Genomic DNA, 10,836 nt, shown 5'->3' on the forward strand with positions numbered 1-10,836 from the left:
CTGCAGACACAGACTGACTCGCTGTGCTAAGCCCAGCCGCATCCGCGTGGCCTGGGTGGCTGTAACTGGCTCCTAACTGGTCTGTTTTCTCTCTCCCTCACTCCCCGTCCCCTTTCTTACACAGCGGCAGTGACCGTCCAACAACACAAGTCAGACTGCGTCACTCCCCGACTTTAAAACAACGTCCCCTGGCCCTCGGGACAAAGTGTCCAGACTCCTTCCTGCACCCTCCAAGGCTCTGTAACCCCCTCCGCCTGCATCGCTAACCCCCCCCTCACAGCCTTCTTTCCTTCCCTCAAATATGGCAAGTGCGCTGCCGGTCTCTCTGAGCCCCGGCCTCGCATTCGAGTTTCTGCTCAAACGTCACCTCCCCAAAGAGGCTCCCTCAGGACCCCATCTAAGTGGCCCTCCAGATAGGCTTGCCGTACTTAGAAAAGTTAAGTTTGAATTTCAAATATGCAACATCATTATTATTATTTTAACATAAGTATGCCTCAGTGTGGCTCAGTGGTTGAGCGTCGACCCATGCACCCAGAGGTCGCCAGTTCGATTCCTGGTCAGGGCACAGGCCCAGGTTGTGGGTGTGATCCCCAGTGGGGGGCGTGCAGGAGGCGGCCAGTTGATGTTTCTCTCTCTCTCTCTCCCACTCCCTTCCTCTCTCTAAAATCAATAAAGGGGGGGGGGAAGTATGCCCCAAATACTGCAACCATTGCATGGGATGTATTTATACTACAAATTAACCTTTATCAGAAACCTCTGGGGTCCTGCATTTTGTGTGGTAATCTGTGCAGTCAGGGCCAGGCAGGAGCGCTGCTGTGACATCAAGTACTCGGAAACATCTGACGACTCTGCGGCCTTTGTGTCATTATCGGTCCGGCCGAAATGCCCTTGCAGCCCGGTGGCGCCGGTAGACCAGGCCGTGTGACCTGGGGTCCTCCTTCCCGCTCCTGGGACTCAGTTTCCCCACTGCACAAGGAGGACGCCAGGTGAGGCCGAGCTGGGGAGCGGCCCGGGCCCGCTCGCACCCGGCTCCCCAGGCCTGGCCGCCCAGCGCCCCCTTGCGGCCGCCTGCGCCCCGGCGCTCTGCCGGCCCAGCCGCGGTGCTACACCGACAGCGGCCCCCCAGTTCCCTTCCGGCGCCGGCGCGTCTCACCCCCATCCCGGGGCTCGTGAGATCGCGGGCTCACCCTCACCCAGGCCTAGGTCGTGGAACATGAGCGCCGCTCGCTGGGGTGGCGTCCCTTCGCCCGCGCGGACGGACCAGCCCGCCGCGCGCCCTGCGGAGCGGAACTAGAAGCGAGGGCCTGGTTTCCAGCCGGTCGGGGGAGAGGGAGCACTTCCGGGGGCCGGGACGCACGTGTGGAGACGAGCGTGGGGTCGCTGCCGCGCTCGCTGGCGGCGTCGGAGGGCGGTGTCGGGCCGGCCGGTGAGCGGGGCGGCCGCGCCCCGCCCGGGCCCTGCGCGGCGCCGCGATGGTGAAGGCCGAGGGGCTGACCCCCGAGCGCGGCGCCGGGGCTGAGCCGGGGCTCGTCGGGACGCCGACGCGGAAGAAAAGGAAGAAGAGATTCCGGAAAAACAAAGCGCGAGAAGTGCGCGGGAGACCGGGGAGCGAGCCCGAGGCCGGGCTGCGCCCTCCGAAGGCGCCGGAGGACTTCTCCCAGAACTGGAGGGCGCTGCAGCAGGTCCGGGGCGAGCGGGAGGACTCGCGGGGCGCAGGCGAGCCTGGCAGCACAGCTCTGCACGCGCCGGGCCCGGGAAGGGGCCTGCTGGGGGGGGGGGGGGGCCGAGCTCGCGGGCAGGCGGAGAGGGTCCCCGCTGGCCACAGCTGCCCCCAGTTACTGAGCCCTTAGAGTGCCGACCCCGCCAGGCGAACAGGTGTGCGATTTAACAGTCACGCCAACACCGGAGGGGGGAACCCCTTCATCGTCTCCGTTTTACAGGCGAGGAAACGGACCCAGAAAGGTTCGAGTATCCAGGATCGCAGCCCAGTCAGCAGAACCCGGAGTCCGAGGTTAAATCCCTGCTTGGAACTTGGGTTACACCTGCCGCCTTTTTCAGCATCTGTGGGCAGCGGGTACCCTAGGGGTTACCCTCTGCCAGGTGCTGGTCGTGCACGTCACTCGTAAATTCTCTCCACGTCCCCTGGGGTTAGCTGCTGTTTTCTAGATAAGGAAATTGAGGCAGAGAACGTGGGGGGACTTGGCCCAAGGTCACACAGCAGGCCGGGGTGCTGTCATACATTTGGGCGCAAGCACGTGCTCTTGGCTACCACTGACCTTCAAAGTGTCTCCTACAGTTTTATGGAGAGAGAGCGAGAGGGAACAGAGAAGAGCTTCTTGAGCCTCATTTTTTTTTTTTATCCTCACCTGAGGACATTTTTTGATATTTTGTTCAGTTAGAGTGGGAGGGGGAGAGAGAGAGAAACATCGACGTGAAAGGGACACATCGAGTGGCTGCCACCCGCACAACCCAACCAGGGCCGGGGACGAACTGCAACCGAAGTACGCGCCCTTAGTGGGAACCGAACCCGGGTCTCTCAGGACCGCAGGCCGACGCTCTAACCGCTGAGCCAAACGGGCCAGGGCTTCTTGAGCCTCTTAACATGCCCAATTGATAACTTGGGGAGAGGGGGGTCGTGATTGTCCTGTCTTGACAAACAGGACCGATGAAATTCCCACAGGGGTTCTGTCTGATTTCTGAAGATTTCTGCTTCTTAATCTCAAGAAAGGGAAGCAAAATTGAGCAGAAATGATGCTTATCATGGGAAGGACCCTGAATTTCTCTAATGTGTTCAGGAAAGATCCTCCTGAAACCTTCACAGCCGTAGCCCACCAAGAAGTCCCGGGAGTGGTTTCCTCGCACCGAGGCTGACCTGTGAGGGATGAGCTCTAAATTAATGATAAATGTGAAAACAGGTTGTTAGCATTCCTTCAGGCTCAAAGTGAAGTAGTCTCTGTTCAGTCATTCATGAGGTACTTGAGATGTAGGATGTGAGCTTGAAATCCTGTGTGAATAAAGGAAACATTCGAATTACAGGTTGTAATGCGATAAGCAGAATCATTTAACAAGCGACTTCTAGGTGAGCATGAAAAGGGGCTTTTCCCAAACTATTTGAAAGTGAATTTCAGTGACATCGATAGGAGGTATATGAAGATGTCATTGGCGTGTGTGTGTTTGTACATACATGCACACATAAGCATTTTCAGTCTCTTGTGCATGATATCCAAATTAAAATTGTTGTGTATTTTATTTTGGGACCCATTAGGTGCTGAAACAGAAATCACAGGCCCCAGAAAAGCTTCCTGTTCTCTCTCAGATGGATTCCAGAAAACAACCCCACAATATTCGACAGAACAGAAAAGCAGAGAGAGATGAGATGGGGGCAGAAAAAACAGACCAAGTGGGTGGTGTTCCTCCAGGATCTCTGTCCAACGGGAAGATGCCAGCACTGCCCACAAAGGCCACCGGAGCAGAGCACAATAAGAAAGGAGCCAAGAAAAGGACAGATGGTGACATTTCTCAAAAACGAGGGGACATCAAACATAAGAAGCGGAAAGCAGAGGCCGTGACCCCAGCCCCGCCCACCGAGTAAGTACTGGCGGTCTCTGCCCGAGGGTCAGCCGTAGTGACTGGCACAGCCTCCACTGCCACCCAGCTGCAGCCAGCATGGGTCATCTTCATCGCTGAAGACGGTCACAGCACGAAGGCCTGTCTCCTTCAGGAGGCCGAGGCCAGGGCCCTCCTGCAGCTCCTGCAGCTCCTCCATCCCCTCGCCCTGCTTTTCTCTGTTCCTTAGCTGTTTCCCCTAGAATGTAGGCAGAGTGAGGGCAGGACACACAGCTGCTGCGTCTCCAGGCTCAGAGCGGAGCCGAGCACTTAGTGAGGAGTTATGGAATGAATGAATGTCGGAGCCAGGAAGACCTGAGTTGGGAGCCAATCTCTGCATCTTGCAATTGGGTGGTCTAGGGCAAGTTCTGACATCCCTGAGCCTCCCTGTGGTCATCGATTGGGGGGGGGGGGTCTGTGACATGGGACGTACTGGCTGAGTGCCCGGTGGTTACTCAGCAGACCCTGTGATGGCCACTTAGACGGGGAGAACCAGGAGTCAGTGGCTCAGCTGGAGCAGACTGCGTGGCGCCGGGGTGTTGAAGGCAGTTGCTAAGGGGTATAGGGAAGAACAGTCTGAGCACCTGCCTTGTGTCCTTGTGCCAGGCACGCTGACCGGAAATAGAGCCGTCGCCACAGGCCCTCCCTGCTGAGACAGTCAAACGGGAGACAGACGATAAACAAAATTATCTCAGTGACTCTGTAAGTGGGGTCCAGAAGGAGCAGGTCCACTCAGTGGGGTCAGAAGGAGATCTCTAAGGACATGACACTGAATCGAGCTTGAAAGGTGTGGTTCACCAGACAAAGGCTTACATCCTTGCCTGGGCTTCCAGTCACGAGGACGCTCACTGTGTCTCTGTCCTGGACGTCTGATACGTGAACATGCTGCCTTGTGATTAGGGAGAAAACATTAGCCCTGGCCAGTGTGGCTCAGCAGTTAGAGTGTCTGCCTGAGGACCGAAGGGTCTTGGGTTCGATTCTCTGCTCAAGGGCACATACCTGGGTTGCAGGTTTGATCCCCAGCCCCGGTTGGGGTCGTGTGGGAGGCAACCAATCGATGGGTCTCTCTCACATCAATGTTTCTCTCCCTCTGCCCCTCTCTCCCACTCTATCTAAAAATCAGTGGAAAAAGTCCTCAGATGAGGATCAACGAAACAAAAAAAGGAAGCGTTGGCTTGGTCGTTGTGTTTCGGTGGAGGGTTGCACGTTTCTTTTCTGTGCTGTTTATTGGCCCTAAATTTCGGATAATGAGCGTTTTTTCTGATTAAACAGAAAAGTGATGAAGGAAAAGTGTCCAGTGATCCAAACAGCAGGAGCGGCTGGGCATTCGGGCCAGTGGTTAGGGCGTCTCCACTAAACAACAGCCAGCCTGTCCCCTCTGCCTTTCAGACAAGACATCTGGTTCGATGATGTTGACCCTGCGGATATCGAAGCGGCCATAGGCCCAGAGGCAGCCAAGGTGGCGAGGAAGCAGCTGGGGGAGGGGGAGAGCCACGCGGCGCTGGCGGAGGAGCCGGCCTTCGGCGGGTATGCGTGCTGGGCCTGAGCGGGAGAGCGGGAGGGCGGGCGGGCCCGGGAGCACGGCCGTGCTCCAGCTGGGCGCGGTGGCGACGGCACGGAGCTTCGGTGCCAGGTCCTGGGCCCTGCAGCGCTGGTTGAGCTGAGCCTTTGGTCCCCTCAGCCTGACGAAAGCCTTAGCCCTGGACTGTGAGATGGTGGGCGTGGGCCCCGCGGGGGAGGACAGCCTCGCCGCCCGCGTGTCCGTCGTGAACCAGTTCGGGAAGTGTGTCTATGACAAGTACATCAAGCCAGCCCAGCCCGTGACTGACTACAGGACGGCGGTCAGTGGGATCCGGCCAGAGCACCTCCAGCAGGGTGGGTCATTCCCAGCTACGGACCTTGGAAAGGACGGCGGTGACTGGGCTCCACACCCTCCAGAGCCAGAGTCCTGCTGGTCTCGGCTCCCCGGGGAGTGGCTTTCCAGGGGCTCTCACCCCGAGAGTCCTCGCCGCTGCCTCCGAGCCACCCAGTCTGGAGGCCAGTGAGGGGGGTGGGAGGTGAGACAGGTCTTCGTGGATCTTTGTGATGACTTCGGGAAGCCATGGGAAGGTGGAGCGCAGTGAGGGGCTGGTCTGGCTCAGATTCTAGCAGGTTCTGTGTGGCTGTGGTTGCTCTGAGGGAATGGCCGCGGGATCCCTTTCTCTGCACCCGGAGAGGTGGTCCTTACCCCCAGCCTGCTGGGGTGGGCACTATCTGGTCCCGCTTGGTTGGGGCGGGCAGCCCTCCCTTTGTGGGGGTGGCCCCGGGGATCTGCTGAGGGCAGGGGGTCTGCCGGGGGGGCAGGGGGTCTGCCAAGGGGGCAGGGGGTCTGCCGAGGGGGCAGATGAGCTGCCCCAGAGCCTGAGGCCAGAGCTGGTTTCCCAGCGTCTGCAGCCAAGGACCAGGCTGCTTTGTCTCCAGGTGGAGACAGGTGGGTTCCTGGGCGGGCGGAGGGCACCTCCCAGCGCTGCACTGGGAAGTGTATGGGCTCCGGCCTGTCTTCCCCCAGCTGGGGCACGGAGCCCTTGTCCCTGGGGTGGGTGGGATGACCCCAGTCCTGGACTAGAACCCAGCCTGCCAGTCCCTGGGGTCTGACCAGAGAATGGCCGGGGTTCATTGTCACTCAAAACCGTGTCTTTGGTTTGATTTCAGGAGAAAAATTTGAAGTTGTTCAGAGGGAGGTGGCAGAGATGCTGAAGGGCCGGATCCTCGTGGGACACGCGCTGCATAACGACCTGAAGGTGCCGCTCTGCCGTGCCCTCTGCCTGTACACCCCCCGTGCCCTCCTGGGCGGGCTAGTCTTTGAGTCTGTGCCCTGTGTTCTGGGAGCATCGCTGGGCATTTGCATCACAGAGATCTTTGGTGCTCATCCGTTTGGCAGGTGGTCGTCTGGGGCTCTGCCTGCACGGTGTGCGCGTGGCAGGGCTGGCTGGAGCCCCCACTGCTGCAGCGTCTCCCTGCAGACACAGCCGGGCCGCTGCCTCGCAGCCTCAGCCTCGAGCCGAATGGGCTCCGGGGGTCAGAGCTGCTGGGAGCAGCGGGGGCCGCTCCCTCAGCACGCGCAGCTGCCAAGGTACACGCCTAACCCGGGGCGGGTGAGCTGGGGGCCCGCTGCGGTGCCAGAGGTGTGGCCTCCGGCCTCTGCTCCTTGAGGGGCTGTCCTCCTGAGAACCGTGGGGCAGGCAGGCAGGAGGCTGCCCTGCTTGACTGGGCACTCAAACTGTGTTCCGTGGAACCCTGGAGTCCTCGGCTGTTCAGGGACCGCTCCATGATGTCCTTCACTTTTCATTTACTTATTTTTAAATATGTTTTGTTGAGTTGAGAGAGAGAGGAAGGGAGAGATGGAAACCTTGATCAGCTGCCTCCTACATGCCCCCCCTGGGGATCGAACCCGAAACCCAGGCATGCACCCTGACCAGGAATCAAACCAGCGATCTTTATGTGTGTGGGATGACGTGCAACCACTGGCTGGCTTTACTGCCTTTAAAACTAAACCCTGGCCCCGCCGGTGTGGCTCAGTGGTGAAGTGTCGACCCATGGTGGGAGGTCGCCGGTTCGATTCCCGGTCAGGGCACATGCCCAGGTTGCAGGCTCAATACCAACTGGGGGTGTGCAGGAGGCATCCCCTCGCTGTGCCTCTCTCATCGATGTTTCTCTCTCTCCCTCTCCCTCTTTCTCTAAAAATCAGTAAAAACGTATTTAAAAAATAAGTAAGTGAACCTTGAACTACTGGGAGCTCACCAGCCCTCTGCCCCCTGAAATGCCTCGGGGCGGCTCACGCTTCCTCCTGAGGGCTCCTGAGGCCGCCGACGGCCTGCTGCACCTTCACCCACTGCGGCAGCAGCTCGGGCGGGAGCCGGCTGCCTGCTGCACCTTCACCCACTGCGGCAGCAGCTCGGGCGGGAGCCGGCGGCCTGCTGCACCTTCACCCACTGCGGCAGCAGCTCAGGCGGGAGCCGGCGGCCTGCTGCACCTTCGCCCACTGCGGCAGCAGCTCAGGGGCGGGAGCCGGCGGCCTGCTGCACCTTCGCCCACTACGGCAGCAGCTCGGGCGGGAGCCGGCGGCCTGCTGCACCTTCGCCCACTACGGCAGCAGCTCGGGCGGGAGCCGGCGGCCTGCTGCACCTTCGCCCACTACGGCAGCAGCTCGGGCGGGAGCCGGCGGCCTGCTGCACCTTCGCCCACTACGGCAGCAGCTCGGGCGGGAGCCAGCGGCCTGCTGCACCTTCGCCCACTGCGGCAGCAGCTCAGGGGCGGGAGCCGGCTGCCTGCTGCACCTTCGCCCACTGCGGCAGCAGCTCGGGCGGGAGCCGGCTGCCTGCTGCACCTTCACCCACTGCGGCAGCAGCTCAGGGGCGGGAGCCGGCGGCCTGCTGCACCTTCGCCCACTGCGGCAGCAGCTCGGGCGGGAGCCGGCTGCCTGCTGCACCTTCGCCCACTACGGCAGCAGCTCAGGGGCGGGAGTCAGCTGCCTGCTGCACCTTCGCCCACTGCGGCAGCAGCTCAGGGGCGGGAGTCGGCTGCCTGCTGCACCTTCGCCCACTGCGGCAGCAGCTCAGGGGCGGGAGCCGGCTGCCTGCTGCACCTTCGCCCACTGCGGCAGCAGCTCAGGGGCGGGAGCCGGCTGCCTGCTGCACCTTCGCCCACTGCGGCAGCAGCTCGGGCGGGAGCCGGCTGCCTGCTGCACCTTCGCCCACTGCGGCAGCAGCTCAGGGGCGGGAGTCAGCTGCCTGCTGCACCTTCGCCCACTGCGGCAGCAGCTCGGGCGGGAGCCGGCTGCCTGCTGCACCTTCACCCACTACGGCAGCAGCTCGGGCGGGAGCCGGCTGGCTGCTAGCGCCACGCTTCTCCGGCTTCCCGGTCTCGGCGTCACTTCTGTGAACGTGGCGCTTTGTCGCCGTCAGCGCGCCCGGCCGGAGAGTTCCCTCTGGAGCTCCGGTCCAGGTCGTCCCTTTTCCTTCGCGCTCTGTTCCTCGCAAGGAGTCATTTGAGCAAAAAGAAGTTACGGCTACAAACTAAAAATGACGGTGACTGTCATGGTCTTTTGTAGGTACTTTTTCTTGATCACCCAAAAAAGAAGATTCGGGACACACAGAAATACAAACCGTTCAAGAGCCAGGTGAAGGTACGCGAGTGCGGCCCCTGCGCTGCAGCTGTTCCGCTGGCGCACACTTGCCGCTCTGGTCCTTGGTAGCTGACTTACGGGCTGAAGGGTGTGTTTCCTTTAACTTCACCGAGAGGGAGCTTAGAAGTGGGGTTCTGAGTGCCACCTTTAAATGTGCGCGTGACCCAGGGCAGGGTACTCACCCTCTGAAATCGGAGGAGACCAGCAGAGGGTGCCCCTGAGATGAGCGGGAACCCTGAGGCTGGGGGGCAGAGCTGCGGGCTCCCCAGACCTGCACTGTGGGCTGGCAGGGTGTCACCTGGGCCGGGGTGCAGTGCCCTCTGCCCAGTGCGCCGCTCCCGTGCTCTCCCCACAGAGCGGGAGGCCGTCTCTGAAGCTGCTGGCAGAGAAGGTCCTGGGGCTGCGGGTGCAGCAGGCAGAGCACTGCTCGGTGAGTGTGGGGGACATCCCGGCACCAGGGCCGCCCCTGGCCTTGCAGGGACGTGCCGTGTCACCTGGTGGCAGACGACATGGCACCTGGGTGGCTCTTTTTCAGGAGGCTGCTGGCTGATAAAATCCTGCAGAGCGTGCTTCAAAAGGGTTAAATTTAAATTCTGAATGTTCCGTTGGCACGGCACTAAAAAACTACTGTAGTTGTTTGGAAAGAAAGTCCCCAGTTAGGGCTCTGGGGACCGGCTGAGGTGTGGCCCACTCTGGCCCTCGGACCCCAGCACTGCTGTTCGTGGCCGGCAGCCCCTTTGCCGTGTGCGCTGGCGTCAGGCTTGGGGTGCGCGTCCACCTCAGCCTTCCCAGTGTCGGCCATTGCCGGAGGCACCTCGCAAGGAGCACGGTGGGCCCTCCTGTGAGTAGGGCACCGAGTCGCAGGAGCTCGGGACGGTCCCGTCACCGGAGTGCTCCCTGCTCGCTCTCCTCCTCCACTCACCCGTATTTGGCGCTCGGGCTCGGGAACAGTGGGACTGGCTGACGTGTGTCGTGCATGTCACCTGCTGGGACAGTCATGCTGTTGTGTCACCTAGATTCAGGATGCCCGGGCAGCCATGAGACTGTACGTCACGGTGAAGAAGGAGTGGGAGCGCATGGCCCAGGACAGGCGCCCCGACAGCGGCATGCAGGGAGCCCACCGCCCCGTGGCAGCATCTCCGCCCACAGGCACTCGTGACCACGTCACAGGACAGACTGGGTCTCCCCTGAAGCGACAGAATTGTGGCCGCAAGGGATGGGGCGTGCTGCCGAAAACCACCTCTTCCCTCTGATTTGTCCCTCTAAGACCTGGTCCCGCCCCAGGGGAGTGGGCACACAAGCAGGGCGCTTGTCCTGGGCACAGCCGGCAGGTCGGTGGTGGGGACCCGTGTGGACATGCTTGGCCGAGCCCCAGCATCAGGACGTCGGGGGTGGGGGGGCGTTGGCTGTGCCGGCACCCTCCTGTCCCCGCCCATGTGACAGCGTGCTCGCTGGGGTCACTGCCTGCCAGGGCAGGAAGCACCCAGTGCAGTGGGGCTCCAGGTCTTCCTCCCAGCAGGCCCCTCCCCTCCGCCACCGCGGGCTGTGCAAAGACCTCTGCTTGACCCAGGGGCCTAGCCCGTGTCTGCAGCCACAGCCTCACCGAGGAGCGCTCCAAGTCGCCTTTGGACTGGGGGACTTGGATGGCGGTGTCCCTTCTCTCCCCACCCCCACCGCCTGCCAAGCTGAAGCCCGAGGTCCGAGCCCACGCTGTGGCCGTGTCGGGCTCCGCTGCCCATGCGTGCGATGAGCTGTCACTGACGCGGTGTCTCCTGTGCTGGGACTGGCGTGCTGAGCTCGGGCGCTCTGAGCTGGGAAAGGGGGTTCCCGCGGGGAGCGGCCAGGTGCCTGGAGCCCGAGCTTCCCTGCGCCTCCGCCAGTACAGAAGGGCCCAGTCCACTGAGCAGAAATGGATATAAACAAGGTTTTTACTCGCGGACGTGGTGGGGCGTCTCCCTCGTTCAGAGCCGTCTGGAAGGGCCCCCGTGCCTGCTGCTGCCGGCGAGTCCAGCACCGGATCACCCCTCCCCGTCCCTAAGCAAACGCTGTTTCAGTGGGCAGCTCCG

At 61.5% G+C, this 10,836-nt stretch overlaps 1 protein-coding gene across 2 annotated transcripts; it reads left to right on the forward strand.

Annotated features, from left to right (window-relative positions):
* Nucleotides 1-1,472: 1,472 nt before the first annotated feature.
* Nucleotides 1,473-10,823, forward strand: REXO4 (REX4 homolog, 3'-5' exonuclease). 2 transcript variants are annotated; one of them, XM_036262079.1, is made up of 9 exons: nt 1,654-1,682; nt 1,941-2,011; nt 3,266-3,588; nt 4,996-5,133; nt 5,288-5,481; nt 6,298-6,386; nt 8,696-8,770; nt 9,126-9,200; nt 9,787-10,823. In XM_036262079.1, the coding sequence occupies exons 3-9, from the start codon at nt 3,317-3,319 to the stop codon at nt 10,021-10,023; spliced, it is 1,080 nt and encodes a 359-aa protein (XP_036117972.1). In that variant the 5' UTR covers nt 1,654-1,682; nt 1,941-2,011; nt 3,266-3,316; the 3' UTR covers nt 10,024-10,823. The 2 variants fall into 2 exon arrangements, with proteins under 2 accessions (XP_036117971.1, XP_036117972.1); XM_036262078.1 differs by lacking the exon at nt 1,941-2,011 and having other exon boundaries at nt 1,473-1,682.
* Nucleotides 10,824-10,836: the final 13 nt, after the last annotated feature.

The sequence above is a fragment of the Molossus molossus genome, unplaced genomic scaffold (genome assembly GCF_014108415.1).
Source record: "Molossus molossus isolate mMolMol1 unplaced genomic scaffold, mMolMol1.p scaffold_m16_p_14, whole genome shotgun sequence".
Lineage (NCBI taxonomy): Eukaryota > Metazoa > Chordata > Mammalia > Chiroptera > Molossidae > Molossus > Molossus molossus.

Coding starts and splice junctions, on each gene's coding strand:
- REXO4 (XM_036262078.1), top strand. CDS start 1,473: ATGGTGAAGGCCGAGGGGCTGACCCCCGAGCGCGGCGCCGGGGCTGAG. Junction 3,589..4,995: donor ACCCCAGCCCCGCCCACCGA/GTAAGTACTGGC, acceptor TCTGCCTTTCAG/ACAAGACATCTGGTTCGATG. Junction 9,201..9,786: donor AGCAGGCAGAGCACTGCTCG/GTGAGTGTGGGG, acceptor TGTGTCACCTAG/ATTCAGGATGCCCGGGCAGC.